The following is a 19,034-nucleotide window of genomic DNA, read 5'->3' as shown; positions in this document are numbered from 1 at the left end:
GATGTATGGAAAAAACGGGTGCAAAATGGAACACTTATTTTTCAAGACGTACAGACTGCTGCAGCACAAATGTTGCAACCCCCAAGTTAAAATAGCTACACCAAACGGCAGTATTCCACTGTATTCTTGTACATACTGATTCATTCACACAATATTCTTTGTACGCAACTGGCTCTTTAACTGGCGCAATTCACTAAAACATTTGAGCAAGTACCACATCTCTATTTGGACTATCTAAAAACAAAGATTGTACAACTAAAATGTCCATTTCCGTCTACCACCATATTCCTGCTCTTCTGTTAGCATTTTCACCCAGCCTCGTCTCTTCTCTCTCCACTTTCTCCTCTTTTGCTCCACCATGTTTTCTTGTATCTCTGGCTCCGGTTCGGCACCGGCGCCGGCACATGACTCATTATCGTGTATTGCCGCGCTGGCAATCCCTAACTTCCCCGAATCACTGGAATCAGCACCTGCAGATAGACTAGATATGGAGATGATTTTTTCGGTATCGCTATCAGAGTCGACTTCAATTTTTCAAACGTTTTTTGCTTTTCAGTCTCCAGCTTCTCTGATCCAGCATCTCTGATAGCTTCTGGTTTCTGGCGTAGACAGTAACAACATAGACGAAGTTGTTCTTTGACAATTGAATTTGAAATTCAAATATCTATTCCTTATTCATTTCTTCATCCATCATGTCTAACAAAATCGAAAAGAAACCCATCAACTTCTCCAACATCTTGTTGGGTGCTGGCTTGAACATGGCTGAAGTGACCACTTTGGGCCAGCCGTTGGAAGTCACCAAGACTACCATGGCTGCGAACAGATCGATCACTATGCCACAAGCCATTAAGTTGGTATGGTCCAGAGGTGGTCCTCTTGGTTTCTACCAGGGATTGATTCCTTGGGCCTGGATCGAGGCCTCTACTAAGGGTGCTGTTTTGTTGTTTGTTTCTGCCGAAGCCGAATACCAGTTTAGGAAGTTGGGCGCCAACAACTTTGTCGCTGGTATGGGAGGAGGTGTCTCAGGTGGTTTAGCTCAGGCTTACTTGACTATGGGATTCTGTACTTGTATGAAGACCGTCGAGATCACGAGATCCAAACAGGTTGCTACTGCTGGAGTTCCTCAGCAGACGTCGTTCCAAGTTTTTAAGGAGATCTACAAGAAGGAAGGTATCAGAGGTATAAATAAGGGTGTCAATGCTGTAGCTATCAGACAGATGACCAATTGGGGTTCCAGATTTGGATTTTCCAGATTGGCCGAAGAAACTATCAGAAAGATCAACAAAAAGGGTGAAGACCAGAAGTTGACTGCCATAGAAAAGATCCTTGCATCTGTTATTGGTGGTGGTTTGTCTGCCTGGAATCAGCCTATTGAAGTGATCAGAGTCGAGATGCAATCCAAGACAAAAGATCCAAACAGACCCAAGAACTTGGGTGTGCTCAGTACGGCTCAGTATATCTACCTGAACAACGGGATCAAGGGTTTGTACCGTGGTGTCACCCCCAGAATTGGGTTGGGTGTCTGGCAAACAGTGTTTATGGTCGCCTTTGGAGATATCTTCAAGAGAATGTTGAATGCCGACGGTGCTGGTCATTAGCCTACATAGATACTTTATACTAAAACTCAACTTTTCGATTGACGTTTCTAAATAATACAGAGCTAGAACTAGAAGAATATGTAACGATGATGATTATGATGTGAAGAGATCGCAATCATGGTATGATGGTATTTAATATCGTGATGATAATGTGTTTATGCAATGTTCTAACGGGAAGTGCCCCATCTGTCGTAACAGTACAAGCCGAAAATAGTGAGGACTAATCCGAGTTGCTGGGTATTCGAGAAATTCTTGCTTTCCCAGAAGAACGAGATGGAGATGATGAAGATTCTCTTCAATATATTGGCGATGGAATAGTTGATGGGACTAACCATGCCCAAGATTTGGAACGCAAGCAACGACTGGAAAAAGTGGCTACATCCATTCATGAGGATAAGTAAAAATGTCGAGCTTGTCAACTGCGTCAACGAAAAGTGTTCGTTCGAGAAAAGTTCCAGGAACAAGTATACAGGGATGGTGGCTGTGAAACCAATGAGGGAACAGTAGAACAAAATGGTCAACTTGTCGACTTTTTCGTCATCCTCGCTCTTGTTGGAAGGCAACAACTTTTCTGGTTCGATAGTCAATCTCTTTTTGGCAAAGATATTTTGCGAGACAAAGATCAACATTGAAACAAAGGCATACACCAAACCAGTGACGTAGTAGCTGCCATTACCTCCCGAAGAAGACGACTTCTTGTAGCAAGTCAACATGATTCCTGCAATCAAGGGCAACAACGTGACGTAAGTGACCATTCTATACTTGGCTTTAAACAAGACTCTGTAAATCATGACTGTTACCATTGGAGACAACGATTTGACAGTATGAACTAATGAAACAGGAATTAACGACGTAGCCTTATGACTTGTCAAGTGCCCGATGAACTGGAAGCCCCCCATTGGCAACGTTGTCGACAAGATCAATGGGGTAGGTACCACGAATTTACTTATGGACAAATCCTTGGGAAGGACACCACGAGGGAAATACGGTATCAAATCAGGCTTTAAACCCAATACAACCAACAACAACAAACACATAGAGAAGTTGAGGAAGAACTGGAACTCTGTCAATGTAATCGGGTACTTGAAGTTCGTCAAGATAATCTTAGTGGAATTGGACGACACTATGGAGAACAAGTACCAGTTGATACACAACACCAGAACCTTCACGTCTATCGGAGGTAGCCAGCTGAGATACCATTTGGAGGAAGCCGATAACGTTGCAGATGTGAAACTGGTGTTGGCAAAAGGTTTACGAGTTTCCCTGATAGGTGACGATGATTTCGACAAAGGAGGAGTTAACGGAAGCTGCACTTGGCTACGAGGCAGCGTGTTGTAGTTGGCCAAGTTGATCCTCTTGGATGGAGCAGGCTGGTAGAAATGCTTTGAATTCGAGACATTCAGCAAGTTCGTCATAGAGTTGTTTGGGTTGATCTGACTCGACGAGTACAACGGATGGGGATTCGAGCTTCCATGCTGGAGCACGGAAAGGTTTTCAATTGAAGGGTTAGCACTCATGGTGAAGTATGATGAAGAATAACGTGACGATTGAAAGGAAGTAATTGATGCGATGATATAACAATACTACAGGGATATAATTCTATAAGAACACAAGTGTAGATGTTGCGGTGATTTTATTGTAGTTAGTTTATTGTCGTGCTGGTTGTCTTTACAAATCAATAGAAGAATTTCGAGTTGATTTTGTGGACTTCACTTTGTAATGACAATTAAAGATTCGTGGCAATGTCTGAATCACTGGTGGTTTTATAGAAACAAATTGCTTGCTGTTGTTTTCGAGGAATCGTACCAAACTTTAAGGCTTAACTTGTGAAGGCTTCTGGATGCTCGAACTTCGAATTTAACCCAACACTCGTGGCCAGAAAATTTAACTTAATGCACACAAACAGACTTTGGCTAGTATGGCGGAAAGAGGCGTTCGAGAGACGGCTGGATCTGGGACGGAAAAGTTAGACTGAAATAAGTCAAATGATAGCTGAACAAAATGCTAGACGGACAAGGACAGCAAGGAAGAAGTGTTATATATCCTGGAATCTTCCAAAAAAGACTTCAATGTTGTTGTGTGAAAATTGCTGTGAAAAAAATCATCAATTCCAGATAGAAAATTTACTATTTTTTTTGCTGGTGTAAATAATGAGATAAAAAAAATGTATATAAATAAATCACAAATACAGAATTGCTTTTTCCTGGCGTGTTCCTACATCAAGAGAAGAGATGCGCCTAATCGGGCCACAGACTAGCTATATTGGTAGACACCTCACGTGACTTTCTTTAATCAACTCCTTTCCATCAGTTTCTAGAAGAGGCAGCTGCTTCGGGCAGGGGTGATTCTTATGGTTGTTCTCTCTCTGGCTGGCATGTACTCGTTAGCCGTGGCTGTCCACTGTGAATTTGAGCAAGTGAAGTTGCAGTTCCATGCTCAGGAGTAGGGGGTAAATCTGATTAGTATCTGCAATGAGGTGTAAATCACAGGATAGTCGGAGGACGATGCGGTAACCCAAGGGATGAGGAACAATGAGGATTCTTCCACTTCCAACAGCCTATGACACAATCTTCAACAACATCATAAGCGTATTGTATTCATACTTGGCGAAATTCGGTAGCGCCGCATTATACCCACCGTAGAAGTGTGGTTTGAATGGATGTTTGGCGCATAGATAGCTGCGTGAAATTAGGCCATATTGTAGTGTCGAGCTTCACGAGGAGAGAAGGCGATGAGTGTGGGATTTAGATGATTTAGACATTTCGAAGCATTGGGCTGCCCGTAGATTAACGATCAAATGAAACATAATGCATGGTCCAATCCGAGGCACAACATTAACGTACGACTGACGGAATTTCAAGTGATTTCGTTGCAAGGAATAGTCTATAGAGCTCTTCTCTAAATTTGAAGCCTTCAGCAATTAATAATAATCGGGCAAACTTATTGTATTAGTGGAAGATTCCCTTCTCATACATCTGCTCGTTGATATTTTTTAGATGTACTTTCTCCTGAACACTTTGAAAGATAACACTTGAAAGACGAGTAACGCTTTCTAGCAGCAAAATGCAAAGAGAAAAATCCTTTCAATCGTAAAATTCATGAAGTTATGCTATTTCCAAGATCAGATTGTAGATGTAAAATTCTGGAATGAATCACCCTTATCCGCAAATTGTCCTATCGGCTTTGTCTCTCAAGAATGAGATTCGCAACTGAATTTTCAACCAGATCTGATTGTCAGGCACACCCATAGTCTGACTGCGCAGACGGAGGAAGACAATGGAGTCTTTAGGGGGCTGATATTACGATGGGCAGCCTGAGGTTTCCGTATTTTCTAGCTATTGTTTGTGTCGAGGCTACAGTCTGGAGTCTACTTGATGTGTATTGCTTCTCCCAGACTTTAGGAGACCTCGTTCACTAAATAGGGAATAAGCACGGCTCACGGAGTCCTAATTTTCTCACTAATTATCATTCGCAGTGGTTCGCGCTACTTCTCACGTTTTCTCGCTAAATCTCACTAATCAGTCTGTTTTCTCACCAATTTCCTCACTAACTGTTTTCTTACGCGCTCCTCTAACGGAAATTCCTAGAACGGCATTATATACTGTTAGCAGCTTATCACCACTATTCATGTTATTACAAACCACAACTGGACTCCACTATATCCGCCACACTCACTGACTCCGTTAGCAACCAATTGAGCAATTACTATCTCTAAGTCTCTCTCCACCGCTCTTTAGCACTCTTCTGTCACGCTCTGATCCAAAGCCTCCTACTCCAGCTCCTGCACATGCAAATGTCATATTTCGTATCCAGATTCACCTATGTGTCTTTAACAAATGCTACTTCTTCTTCCAGGCTGTATCCATACGTGCCCTTCCTTGTTTCACGCGTAATCCACAGTCTTGGATCGTACATTACTTCATTGTCATCATCACTGTCTACTTACTTTCGACCCTCAAAAATTTTGAATAAAACTAAACACTGTATTCTTCAGCTTTATAATGTCCAGTATAGTACTATTCGCTGCAAAACAGTTGGTAAGGCGAGCTCTTCCGTCCGCTGATTTGGACGAAGACACTCCTGATATGTCTACCCCAGACGACCATCTCGATGATACAAATCCCGTCACCGAAGAAATCTTCTCTTCGTGGGCACTTTTCATCTTGCTCCTGTTGCTCTGTGCTGCGTTGTGGTCCTCGTACTTTCTCCAACAGAGACGTATCAAAGCCATCCACGAAACAGTCTTGTCCATCTTCTATGGAATGATCGTAGGTCTTATCATCCGTATCAGTCCGGGCCACTACATCCAAGACGCTGTCAAGTTCAACTCAGGCTATTTCTTCAACATCTTGTTGCCTCCCATTATCTTGAACTCCGGATATGAGCTTCACCAGGCGAACTTCTTCCGTAATCTCGGCTCCATCTTGACGTTTGCCATCCCGGGAACGTTTCTTTCAGCTCTTGTGTTGGGAACCATATTGTACATATGGACATCGTTGGGTCTCGACGGAATTTCACTAGAGTTTGTAGATGCTCTTGCTGTAGGTGCCACCCTTTCTGCTACAGACCCTGTGACCATCTTATCCATCTTCAACGCATACAAGGTCGATCCCAAGCTTTATACCATTATCTTTGGCGAATCGTTGTTGAACGACGCTATTTCTATTGTTATGTTCGAGACTTGCCAGAAGTTCCACGGCCACCCAGTACATTTCTCGTCGTTCTTTGAAGGTATCGGCTTGTTCTTGATGTCCTTCACCATCTCCACCATCATTGGTATTCTCATTGGTATCTTTGTAGCCTTGATTCTTAAGCATTCGCACATTAGACGATACCCTCAGATTGAAACCTGTTTGGTGCTCTTATTTGCTTATGAGTCGTACTTCTTCTCCAACGGTGCCCATATGTCAGGTATTGTCTCATTGCTATTCTGTGGAATCACCTTGAAGCACTACGCTTACTTCAACATGTCGAGAAGAACCCAAATCGCTACCAAATATATCTTCCAGTTGTTGGCACAATTGTCAGAGAATTTCATCTTTATCTACTTGGGTTTGTCGCTTTTCACAGAGGTAGAATTGGTGTTTAAACCCTTATTGATTATCATTACTTTCATCTCTATCTGTATCGCCAGATGGTCTGCCGTATTTCCTCTTTCTCGTTTCCTTAATTTCTTCTACAAGGCTAGATTCGAGAAGTTCAACACCAGAAACGCTCTCAACGGTAACATTTCTGCCCAATCTTTGCCGGATGAGATCAGCCATTCGTACCAGATGATGATTTTCTGGGCTGGCTTAAGAGGGGCAGTCGGTGTTGCTTTAGCCATGGGTATCCAGGGTGAGGCTAAGTGGACATTATTGGCCACAGTGTTAGTAGTTGTAGTATTAACCGTGATTTTGTTCGGTGGTACTACGGCTTCAATGTTGGAAATCTTGGGAATTAAGATTGGCTGTATCGATGAAAGTAACGACTCTGACGATGACTTCGATATTGAAGCTCCTCGTTTACCCTTGTCTAATACACCTTCGGCTTTAGGCAATAGACGCTACAACAACCCAAGCAGAGTACCCAAGACACCTTATAAGGATGATCTCAGAGGTATCTCGAACCCTAGCTTGGCTGGCCAATATCCTAACTCAAACTCCAATAGTGCCAACAGCTTGATCGACAACAACCTCGCCAACGATGATGAAGACGAAGACGAATTTGTCACAAGTGATGTAGACGATTTGTTGACTGGTTCCAACAATATTCCGTTGTCTTCAAACGGAGATAACAACTTTGGTGGTGTATTGGGAGCTTTCTTGAGTGCTGAAGAACACGCCAAATGGTTCACTCGTTTTGACGAACAGGTGTTGAAACCAGTGTTGTTGGATACTTTGCCCAATGGATCCAGCAACGGCAACAACGGAAGTGGTAGCAATAATAGAAGAAACCATAGAGATGGCGACGGCCAGCCTTAGTTAGAAAGTGACGTATCATCACATCAATTCAAGACACGGCAGAATGTCCATCAGCAGGAATGTCGCTTCAGCTCGTTCTTACATTTGTACAATAGAGAATATACATTAAACATTAATAAATATTTGTATACTTACAAAATGTTCCAGTGTATGATAAAGTTACTAGAGTATTGATTAAGGTATATAGTTATAGTACATCAGCATAGTTTCAAAGAGACAATGGAACTCTGTTGGTATGCAGTTGTTGGTCAGCTATAGCGACGTCGATGACCCACTTGGCCAACTTGTAGGCCCTGGCGTTTAAAACCAAGTCGTTCAACTTGTAGTTGAACTTTATGCAAATCTGGTAAAATTCACTCATAGCCAAGTCGTGTAAGACAGCTATCAAGTGACTCTTGGTCAATCTCTTGTCCCTCTTTTGTACTGCTGACAAGTACACCGATGCCGGCAAGAAATCGGTATAGTTGCTGGTAGCTCTGATTGGTTTTTCCAACAAGTTCAACACGTCACAGATGTGGCTATTTCCGATTGTGCCATTTTTGTCTTCTTCGATGGAATGCATCAATAAGTTGGAAATGGCTATTACTGCATTTCCAAAGTTGACGGCATTGATAACACGGGACTCGGTGTCCCTCTTCAACGTGGTTCTAAAGAAGATCCCGACATTAGTAGAAAGGAATCTTTCGTTGTAGATTGTGTACTGTTTCGAAATGGATTCAGACAACAGCCTCAACTTTGCAATGATTGGATTGGTGTTCTTCTTGTTTGCATCCACGTCTAAAACAGATATTAAAAAGGACTTTATGGGTGTAACGATTTGGGTATTGGCCAATTTTGCATACTTGCTATCCCAAATAGAAGCAGTTACTGGCTTCTTTGGCTCAAGTTCCGAATAGCTTTTTAGTTTGCTTGGAACCAGAGGAGTGCTGGTAGGAGTTCCGAGAACGGAGTTACCAAAGAGGTCGCTTTCTTCAACATTTCTGGAACTGTAAAAACTTCCCAATTCTTCTTTGATGGACAACTGGTTCTGTTTGAGAACCTTCATATCCGAAGTAGTACGGTAGTTGACTCTTGCTGTGGTTTCCTTAATTATCAACGAACACTCGTCCAAAATGGCTGGCCATATAAAGCCTCTTCTCGAACGAGCATTGTAGATAGCTGTTCTCAACTTGACACCCTCCGGGTCGTTGGTTGTAGCTATATATGCCAATTCCTGGAATGCGGTTAATCTGCTCAACTGGTGATCTGGATCTACATTACGCAAGCCCGAAAGCAAGGTGTTGATTGGATCAGCACTATAAGTACTGATAAGTTTTTTTCCATCCAAGCACCCAATAGTAGCATAGACGTTGAAGGCATAGTTAACGAACTCCCAAGCTAAAAGAATGTGAAAGGAGAGAAACGACAAGCTCAAGAGGGTAGAGAACGATACATTGAATGGAGGAATGGAAGTATCCAAGCCGAGGATAAGAATAAGGAGAATGTTGGACTTGTAGATGATTGGTTTGACCACTAAGTAGGCCACAGGAGCTAGGATGGCCACAAAGACATTCAAGGCCACGGCATTACCGAACAAAGAGGGCCAACGGGCTAAGAGTGAATCCTCTGGCTTGAGTTTGGATGTCCCATAGCGGAAGTCCAACCTGTTTCTTTGGAAAACTGAATGGTGCGCACTGTAGAACAAGGCTAAGAACAATGGGTAGAACCAATAGAAGATCCATTCGTCGTTGATGAGTGGATTGACGCGATACTCTTTCGACAACAAGTAATAGTCGTACTTGAATGAAAGCTGGAAGATGTAGACGAAATGAATGAAGTACGACGATAAGACGTAGAAAATCGAAACTTTTAAAAACTGCACTGAAAAGAGGCTGTTATAGATTTGAGAACCCAACGTCTTGTAACTGGAGTATTCGACTGTGGAGAACTTCATTCTGGACAGTTTGATCAACAAAAGTGATAGGAAAATTACAGGTCCACGAAACAACAAACTGAGCAACAAGTTCCACCAAAAATGTCCGTAAGGAATGGCTAATGAAACTGAGATGAGAAGCGAAATGAGAATGTTGATATTGTGGACATAACGCAACCGTTTGGCCAGAACCTTGCCATAGTACGACTGGTACGTGCTGGCCTTGGTCGGGGAGGTAGCCATTGAGAAACTTGGTTTTGTGAAGTGAATGAATTGGAAGATATTTTGTGAAGCTGAATATCTTCAATGATTTCAAGAACTGAACTTATTACCTATTGAAGTCAGGTGTGCGAATACATGTGATGCGCGAAAAAGTAAGAGAAAAAGGATATGTACAGTCCAAGTTGAGTTCTGTATGGCAAGTTTTCTACTCTTACTCCAAGTGTGAAGGAGAAGTTAATATATATGTGTGAAACAGATAGATTTCCATGGATACTCAACAATTCAGTACTACTTCTACCGAAGTAGTGGAGTCAGGTGTTCGAGCACATGTGATAAAGTTATAACTATACAGAGTAGATGATCCAGACAGAGGGTTCAAATGCTCGAAAAGTCTTGTCTGGTAAATTCTACACCTATCGTTTCAAATATGTAATGTAAATTATCGTCTCCGATTCTATGTACAGTGGAAATGACATGCTATATATGTCTAGCTGGAAGCATCAGTTCTCTCCTGGTTAATGGCTACTTGTGCATCCCGACTCAATCTCTCCTTTTCTCCACTTAATGTATCCTTGACAGTGGCCAAGCCAGGCTTGCCGTTGACTTCTCCCAATACATGATCGGTAATAAGCCTCTCGTTATAATCGACAGTGGCATAACCTGGACCCGCACTGGCAAGTCTCTGTTCTATTATATTCTGGCTGGAGTCAAATTTGGAGAAGTTGACCTCGAATGCTTCCGTGATAGCAGCCTCCAACTCTTCTTCGGTAGTGATGAAGTTGGCAGCAGCATGGTACAAGTCCAAGAGATCGTCCGCTCTCTTTTCTTCAACTTCCAATTCTCTCACTCTTCTGTTCAACAACCTCTGCTGTTCTACAAGCTGCTGTTCTTCCTTAGTTCTGTTTCTCATTATAGGTCCCTTCAAGTAAGAATCTACAGTAGGCAAAGTCAACTTGACGGCATCAGATTCTTCGTAATCGTCAAGCTCGGTTTGGTGCTTTTTCTTTTCTTCTTGCTGAGCAACAATTTCGTCAATCTTCTTTAATCTGGAAGCTTCTGTCAAATAAGCCTGTTTCAAATAGTCACGGCGAATTTCATCTCTTTTCAATTTCCATATCTGATCCTGAGTCAACTTCAGCTCGTCTACATTTTGAGGAGCCTTGCTTTCGATGTTGAGCTTAATTCTCTCCTCAACACTTATTACCTTCTTTTCTGGCTGGATACGGTGGAACTCAAAACCTGTCTTCTTGGGCAATGGTACACCTTCAGCAAAACCATGTTCTAAGTGAGCTTCCTTCTCGATTTCGTAGGCAGTTTTGGCACGAATGGGATTGCGTTTGAACACAGGACGGACCTTAGGCAAGATACCTGACTTGCCGCCGTACTTAAGAACTCCCTTACCCATATCTTGTACCGGTTTTCTGGAGATAAAGAAATATGATTCTAGTATTCTTGTATAGTTAAAGTGAAAAATTTGGCCGAAAAAATAGTGGTCACGTGCTGAAATACAAAATTTTAGTTGGTAGCGCGAACGAGTTATCTTCACATCGATTTAGCCTACAACTATATGGTACTCTATTGTGAGCTTTGTAAGTAGATATCTATGAAAAATAACCATTTTTGAGATGATATTCCGTTATTCCTTTAGAAAAACTCTTTAGAAAATACTCATATTGTAGACAATGGGGTATATTTTCATGTATTAGTAGCTGTTTATTGCTTTCCCCAAGCATCATATACTCTTTCCAGGCAAACCTTGCCGATTTTTTTGTTACCAATTTCATTCCTAAATTCGTACTCAAGTAACCTTTTCTTTTCCTCTTCAGTATCTGAACCATGTTCTGAAGTATAAAATTCTATCAACAGCTTTGGTGTAGGGAACCTTCTTTGGATCACTATGGCTCGTTCCAAGGAAACACCTCGAATACTCATAAGCATGACGATAAACATTTCTCGCACGGTTGTCACCGATTTTCCCATAAGCTCCTGGAAAACAGGATAATAGTGGACGCACTCGTAGGAGGTGTTTCGGGTTTCAAACTTGTCTCGAAACTTGATGACAAGTTCAGTATACTCAGTTTGGTTCTTTAGCGATTGAGCACGTATTACAACCAACTTAGTGTTGTCACGTAGAAGGTTATTTTGAATTACCTGTGTAAGCGACGCGAGAAAGGAAACCGTTTCATTAATCTCTTTGAATCTTCTTAAGTAGAAGTCGGAAACTGTTATCGTCATAGAGATTGCAGTTTGTATGGATTCGGCCATCTCCGCAACACGGTCCATTACACCCATGCCAGCTTCTTCGATTAAATAGTAGTAGTTTTTCATTCCAGTCTTTTTTAACCGGTTCTTCTGCTCCTGGAAACGGCCATCTCGTATGGAAAAGGCCAAGTCGTCAATTCTCTTCCGCTCACAGATATGGTTAAGTACTACTTCTTTACCTGTTTTCTTGTGTTTGGCTATCCACACAATATCTCCAACAGAAAGAGCTCTGACTTCGCATTTTACACCAAACGAGCTCAATCGTTTTTCAAAGAAATCTCGCTCCAGCAGTGACCGCACCTCTCTGCTGTCAATGATGATAATCACCTCGACCTCATCTTGAGTCCAAATGTCATACCTGGTACCATCAAAAATCCTATTTGTAGAATCATGCGGTAAAGCTTCAATACTGAGCTTCGCTGACACATCTGTCAGAGATCGTGAGCCTGTCTTCAATGGACACGAAGAAATGCCGGGGACAGTATCTATAGTGATGTCTAGCTTTTCTACAGCATTCGATCCGTCAATATCATCAACATCAATCAAATTATACGGGTCCAGAAAGCGGATGTTACTGGTATCCGGAGTGACTCTTAATTTGTTGTCAAATGATATATCTGGCTCCTGGCGTAATGGCGAAGAATGCATGCCTTCTGTGTCTTTTAATTGCCGTGCTAACTCTAAACCTTCGTCGGTCAAAAAGTACAACTTAGGTGATCTTCCTGAGCAGCTCACTAAGTCGTTGTTCATGAGCACTTTGATAGAGCTCCAAGCTGAGTAGAAGTCGTTGGCAGCAGGATTGGAAGAAAATGACTTGTCGGAATATGGAGTAGCAGCTTTGACTATATCTTCACGACCAAGGCCGTTCCGAACGCGATCCCTGAGATACAATGCCAATAAGATAGCAAAACCGCCTGAGCGATGCTTTGGAACATACGGTCTTTTTTTGCGTGGTTTTTTAGCAGGTTCTGAGCCTGAACTATCAGATTTCCTTTTATTAGCAACAACGATGGACTCATTAGCTGCAAATGCATTTGGCATGGCAACTTCAAGCAGCTCGCAGTACTTTTTGAGCTTGGTGGTCAAGAGAACTACAGTCTTGTCGCCAACAAATCGTATCAGCTTCAAGGTCTTTGGATCGTTGACTGGCTCGGGATGGTTTTTCACGTTCATGAAAGCGCGATTGTAGGTAAGAGCCATCTTGGAGCCTTTGTTAGTTGCCTCCACCGCGAGATCCTGGAGCCACTGGACAAAAAGCAACTTCAAGTCTTCTGGCAACGTCATATGGATCGGATGTGTATCATGTATAGAAGAACCAGGCAAGAGTATTGGAAGTAGTTATAACGTGAATAAAAGAAAAAGATGTAAGAAAGGTAAATAAAGGAACTGTATAGTAATTTTCCATAAATCAAAATATGTATGGAAAAATGATTGCGAAAAATTGGCCAGATAAAGAAATCAATTTTGACGAAGACGTCTCCCCTAGCTATACTAAACATATATAGATAATTTATGTGGTTCACATAGAATTCTTCTTATCTAACATTACCATTGTGAATTGCTGAAAGATACACAATGAAAGAAATCCAGCCTACAATAGATATATATTTGCACAGATAACTTTCTGCTATTGATACATTTTACATGAGTCCAGAATTTTCAGTCCCAGATCTACCAGCTGAGTAGTCTTCCCAAACATTATCCTATTCATAAGTTCATCTTCTAACACCGCCGCTATACTACTTCTATGACCAACTCCTGGTATATCAAGACTTGGTCTAGTCATGTGACTGATATTGCATCGTGCACGACCAAACAGTCCATACAAAATTTGAGTTAGACAATGATGGACTGAAATATTCAAGTTCATCAAGATAGTATCTGTCTTCTCTAGCATCACATTCATTCATATCACAATGTCGTCACACAAAGCTACCGGCAAAAAGTCGATGCTTCCTCCCATTAACTTGATTTTCAAGTACTTGCAACAACAATCACCAGTTACCATCTGGCTCTACGAACAAACCCAGCTGAGAATACAGGGCAAGATCCGTGGGTTTGATGAGTTCATGAATATTGTAATAGACGACGCCGTAGAGATTTCCACTAAGGACGGGTCCAAGGAGGAATTAGGCAGAATACTATTGAAGGGTGACAACATTACTTTGATTTCCAGTTTGGATGTCTAGTCCCAAAATGAAGTTCTTCAGATGAAGTAATAAAGATGGAACGTTGATTTCTTTTCAAACAAGAAAATAAAGTTAGGTCTACTTCAGTAGTATGATTTAACCTTCTCGATCTTGTTGGTCGTGCGATTCTTTTAGTTATCTCACTTCACTAATACTCGTTTTCAGTCTGGTGTCAACAATCGGGCCCCGACTCTGTATATTACCTTTAGCATTCCACGATTGATGAATATATGTACAATACAACAATTAACACCTTTTTCTATACTTGGAAACTTACTTTCTTTGACTTCAAAGGTGAAACCGAAGTCTCCAAAAACGGATTGTCTTCTCTGCTTTCGCTGTGACTTTCTGCTTCCAGCAGTTCGTAGCGCAGCTCATATCTTCTCTGTCTTTCTTCCTTGAGCAAGAGTGTCTTATACTCTGAAATTTGTTTCTCTCTTTCCGCAGAAAGCTGAACTTTAACTCTCGGAGGTTTAGGCTTGCAAACACCATGTTTTAACTCTAATAGAACCTCCACTGGAAGCCGAATAGTGACTTTCATGGTATCAGAAGTGATAAAAAGCCGACACTTTGCGTGTTTCCTGTCATTAAATGGACGCACGCGCATAGGCAGCTCGCGTTCAAACCTCTCGTAGTCAACAGGACTCGCTTCCTCGTCGTTCTTCAATATCGATTTACCTTTCGGAGAGTTCATTGTCATATGAAGACCATTCTATGTGAGTGCGTGAAAGAATGTCGAAAAGAGGATATAACAAGACAAAACTGTGAGAGCAGGTTCTGGTATGGCGTGTCAATACTTGCACCAAATTAAAGCTTCAATAATTATAAACTCAATCAAAATCCAGAGTCCAAAGAGAAGAATATATAATTGCCATACAATATTTCGTACTAAAATTGATGCGTATAGATATATTTATAAATCCTGCACATGAACGTACACGTAAGATCAATATTTACCTTAATTTTTCACCACTGTGGATGAGTCTTCTGGTTCTTCTTGTAGATAAGCATACATTCCATCGTTTAATACATATTTGAATTCGAAGTTGATAGATACTGATCAGATTCGCCATTCTCCATTATATTTTCGTTCATATTGATAAAAAATTGCAAATTCACAGAAGTCTGAAACCTATCAAAAATGAACAATCCTCCAGATCCAAGTCGCGTCCCCAGTAACCAGTATGGAGCGAATTCCAGATCAGCAACATCGAACAGATCTGAACCCCAATCGAAAGGAACCACTAGACCTTTCCAGCCTGTTCCATACGCAGAGGAAGAAGAAAAGCGAATCCAACTGAATTTGAACCGGGTTCTCGGCCCCGAATATGTTAGTTTTAGACCAGGAGGCGGAGGAACTACAGTGTCATATATTGAGGGTTGGAAAGCGTTAAACTTGGCCAATGAGATTTTTGGATTCAACGGATGGAATTCGGAGATCGTTGGTGAAAGAGTAGACTTTTTGGAGTCAGGGGGCCCTGGACGTTTTTCGATGGGATTTACAGCTCAAATCAGAGTCACTCTTAAAGATGGAACTTATCATGAAGATTACGGTTATGGATATATTGAAAATGCTAAAAGCAAGGCTATGGCTTTTGAAAAATGTAAGAAGGAAGCCATTACCGACGGAATAAAAAGATGTCTCCGTTGTTTTGGCAATGTATTAGGAAACTGTTTGTATGACCGTACAATCATTAAGCAGATCAAAAATGTCCAGTTGCCCAAGGGAGAATATGAAGATTCTGATTTCCATAGAGATCCGGGTCTTGTTGCACGAGAGAAAAGAAAACTCATACAAAAGACTGTCAATATTCTGGATACTACACCTGCACAATTCGTACAGCCTGGTGCTTTTAGCTCCAATCCTAATCCTTCATCTGTAAGCAAAACTCCAGATGCTAATAGGAACCAGATAAATTCAGTTAAGCAGAATCATGGTATGAATGAGATTCTGAGAAATACTTCTTCCAACCAGCTCACAAGTACTCCTATGAATAACTCAACTACAAATACGAATGATGCTAGTAATAAAACTACAGCTGCAACACCTGCACCAAATATGAACGCACCATCTCGAGATCCAGACGATCTAGACGATTCGTTTTTGTTCAGTGACGATTTTAATGATGAAGACTCCATGCCTAGAAGATACGACGATTACAAGAATGCTAACGTGCTGAATATTGTAGATGACGGAACTAATGACGAACCTATGACTTCAGAGGCAATAGCTAATGCTGCACCAGCTACACCTGTGGTTCCCAGTGCTACGGAAGAGCCGATTCCTGCTCATGCCCTCAGTGTGTTCGTCAGTGCTAGAGGAGCCGATTTAGTGCAGGCTAAAGTCAGCGATCTTTCCAAGTTACCCCAGTTTGATCCCAATTTCGCATCCCCAAACTTGAGACGTACGGTAGACCAAACCAAGTCAGCACCAGTGAGGAGGCCCGAGAGTCTCGCCCCTCGAGCTGGTAGTCAAAACTCAACTAACCCTCTTAATAGACCTTCATCAACAAGAGTAAATCCGTTGAACCCAGTGACAAACATCACGGATAACTCTGCTAATAGGTTGGGAAAACGTATAGGCATGCCACCACAACGTCCCTTATCGAAGCGGTTGCATCGAGAGTAAGTACAAGACTTTGCTTCCAAGTAAACTATTGATAGAGAGCTATTGATCATTATCTCTTGAGAGACATCAATTGCATCTATTGATAGTATTATTTGTATTGTCAAATTTGTATACAATCATACTAACAATGTATCTAGTTCCAGCCAGAGAAGCCAATCTCCTTCGTCAGGCTCTACCACTTCCAATGCAGGCAACGCTGCCTCACCGAATACTACTTCAACCAGCAATATGAACCAAAAGGATGGAACAGATGAAAACCCGACAAGCAAGGAAGCTCTGCCTAATGGTTCATGAGGCGCATGCCTACATTTTGATGTGCGTTCTATTTTGTGACTTCTGCTTATAGACGGCCGAATCAGGCTTAGACCATAACAGGATGTAGATAACATGAATGTATGCTAGATATACCGTACTGTGATATGTAGTCATTAATTGCATTGGGTATTGTGCAAGGTCAAGCAAGGTATTCTTCTCTATACAAAGGGCACTATGGTAGTTCTCCATAATGTCCATTTTGAGTAGTAGACGTCATATAAAGATGGAAAAAAATGATTGTCTGATGGTTCCATATACGAAAAGAACTCTTGAAACTTTCCAAGTCTAGAATGTCATTCTTTCCCCACCGTTTCGTAGCTGCAAAATGGCGTTATGCCCAATTAGACAATAATGTAGTTGGTAAGTGTTTGCTATCTGCAGGCGCCATTTATTTATCATTTCTCGATTTGGACAGGTTCCATGGTATAATCCAGGTTCAAAAGGAATCAGAATATTTCACTTCCTAACTAAAATATAATTCCTTTATTTTTCTTTGTCTTCTTTGTTTTCTTTGTTGAAACGACTCTCAGTTGTCACATACAGATTGCTGTTTTAGTCTAAAATCAAACCCCGTGCCATGTCGGTAGCTACTCATAGTGCCAGGGACATTTCTTCGATTGAGCTGATATTGCGAAATATCGGTCCTTATAACGAGGTTCCAGATGAATACAATGCTGATGAGGCTGCCGAGGCTCTCAGAACGACCACTGTATTGGTTATAGGTGCCGGAGGTTTGGGCTGCGAAATCCTCAAGAATTTGGCCCTTACTGGCTTCAAAAAGATCCATGTGATAGACATGGACACAATCGACGTGTCCAACTTGAACAGACAGTTTCTCTTTCGTCCCAAAGACGTGGGTCACTCAAAGGCCGAGGTGGCTGCACGGTTTATACAAGAACGAATCGGTGACGAAGAGTTGAAGATCACGCCATACTTTGGAAAGATCCAGGATAAACCTTTGGAATACTATCGCCAGTTTGGAGTTATTGTCTGTGGATTGGATAGTATAGAAGCCCGAAGATGGATAAATGCCACTGTAGTCAGCCTTGTAGATTCCGAGTTGAACAACTTGATACCCATGGTTGACGGTGGAACCGAGGGATTTCGTGGGCAGTCCCGTGTGATTCTCCCGACATTGACATCTTGCTACGAATGTACTCTCGATTTGCTATCGCCGAAAACGACGTATCCCGTTTGTACCATTGCGAATACGCCTAGATTGCCTGAACATTGTATAGAATTTGCTTCAGTAATCGAGTGGCCAAAACACTTTCCTGGTCGCAAGTTCGATGCTGACGACCCAGAACTGGTTCAATGGATGTATGAGACAGCTTTGGCTAGAGCTAAGCTATTCAACATCCAAGGCGTTACCAAACAATTGACCTTAGGGGTTGTTAAGAATATAATACCTGCAATAGCCTCTACTAACGCTATCATAGCTGCATCGTGTTGCAACGAAGCCTTCAAAATCGTCACCAACACCAATCCCATCCTAAACAACTATATGATGTATGCTGGAGACGAATCCATATTCACATACACATATGCCCATAGCCGCAGGCCTAACTGTCCCGTGTGTGGCAACATGTCCAAGAAAGTTATAGCGAAAAACTGGTGGACACTAGATAGATTCATCGAAGAAATCTCTGGCAAACAAGAGATCCAAATGCTGCTGCCTTCATTAACAACAGCTGAGAAATCTCTCTACTTGCGCAACCCTCCTAATTTGGAACAAGCCACAAGACCAAACTTGGCCAAAAAGTTCAACACCTTGGTAAGAGCTGGAGACGAAGTAGTGATCACAGATCCCAACCTTCCTATCTCATTAAGGTTAACTGTGGAGTTTACTGGTCCTGAAGTAGAACCCGACGATGTCAACTCCAGTCTAATGTAATAATGTAAGTAATGTCAAATGCAAATACATGCTACGATTCATGTCTAGTA

General features: G+C 41.8%; 8 protein-coding genes across 8 annotated transcripts; 4 read left to right on the top strand and 4 right to left on the bottom strand. All coding sequences in view use genetic code 12, as the record gives it.

The window, feature by feature from the left end:
* The first annotated feature begins 680 nt into the window (after positions 1–680).
* YHM2 (mitochondrial carrier protein) lies at positions 681–1,668 on the top strand. Its single transcript, XM_001385013.1, has one exon. It carries the CDS (start codon positions 693–695, stop codon positions 1,596–1,598), a length of 906 nt encoding a protein of 301 aa, XP_001385050.2. The 5' UTR covers positions 681–692; the 3' UTR covers positions 1,599–1,668.
* Positions 1,669–1,765: 97 nt separating this feature from the next.
* Positions 1,766–3,115, bottom strand: SLY41.1 (member of triose phosphate translocator family; the record flags this gene model as incomplete). Its single annotated transcript, XM_001384646.1, has 1 exon — positions 1,766–3,115. One exon carries the CDS (start codon positions 3,113–3,115, stop codon positions 1,766–1,768), a length of 1,350 nt encoding a protein of 449 aa, XP_001384683.2.
* A 2,359-nt stretch (positions 3,116–5,474) lies between these two features.
* On the top strand, positions 5,475–7,675 carry NHX1 (monovalent cation:H+ antiporter, CPA1 family (NHX1)). The gene has a single exon (XM_001385012.1). It carries the CDS (start codon positions 5,600–5,602, stop codon positions 7,559–7,561), a length of 1,962 nt encoding a protein of 653 aa, XP_001385049.2. The 5' UTR covers positions 5,475–5,599; the 3' UTR covers positions 7,562–7,675.
* A 94-nt stretch (positions 7,676–7,769) lies between these two features.
* NDC1 (nuclear envelope protein) lies at positions 7,770–9,716 on the bottom strand (the record flags this gene model as incomplete). Its single annotated transcript, XM_001384645.1, is given in 2 exon segments — positions 7,770–8,318; positions 8,337–9,716. The coding sequence occupies 2 exon segments, from the start codon at positions 9,714–9,716 to the stop codon at positions 7,770–7,772; spliced, it is 1,929 nt and encodes a 642-aa protein (XP_001384682.2).
* A 401-nt stretch (positions 9,717–10,117) lies between these two features.
* On the bottom strand, positions 10,118–11,100 carry PET123 (mitochondrial ribosomal protein of small subunit; the record flags this gene model as incomplete). The annotated part of the gene is made up of 1 exon (XM_001384644.1): positions 10,118–11,100. One exon carries the CDS (start codon positions 11,098–11,100, stop codon positions 10,183–10,185), a length of 918 nt encoding a protein of 305 aa, XP_001384681.2. The 3' UTR covers positions 10,118–10,182.
* A 308-nt stretch (positions 11,101–11,408) lies between these two features.
* PICST_61121 (endonuclease) lies at positions 11,409–13,241 on the bottom strand (the record flags this gene model as incomplete). The annotated part of the gene is made up of 2 exons (XM_001384643.1): positions 11,409–12,458; positions 12,495–13,241. 2 exons carry the CDS (start codon positions 13,239–13,241, stop codon positions 11,409–11,411), a joined length of 1,797 nt encoding a protein of 598 aa, XP_001384680.2.
* Positions 13,242–13,873: 632 nt separating this feature from the next.
* PICST_47366 (predicted protein) lies at positions 13,874–14,146 on the top strand (the record flags this gene model as incomplete). Its single annotated transcript, XM_001385011.1, has 1 exon — positions 13,874–14,146. One exon carries the CDS (start codon positions 13,874–13,876, stop codon positions 14,144–14,146), a length of 273 nt encoding a protein of 90 aa, XP_001385048.2.
* A 3,521-nt stretch (positions 14,147–17,667) lies between these two features.
* On the top strand, positions 17,668–18,984 carry PICST_46734 (predicted protein; the record flags this gene model as incomplete). Its single annotated transcript, XM_001385010.1, has 1 exon — positions 17,668–18,984. The coding sequence occupies one exon, from the start codon at positions 17,668–17,670 to the stop codon at positions 18,982–18,984; it is 1,317 nt and encodes a 438-aa protein (XP_001385047.2).
* Positions 18,985–19,034: the final 50 nt, after the last annotated feature.

Source organism: Scheffersomyces stipitis, chromosome 5 (assembly GCF_000209165.1).
Source record: "Scheffersomyces stipitis CBS 6054 chromosome 5, complete sequence".
NCBI lineage: Eukaryota > Fungi > Ascomycota > Pichiomycetes > Serinales > Debaryomycetaceae > Scheffersomyces > Scheffersomyces stipitis.
This window is presented reverse-complemented; position numbering and strand designations above follow the sequence as displayed.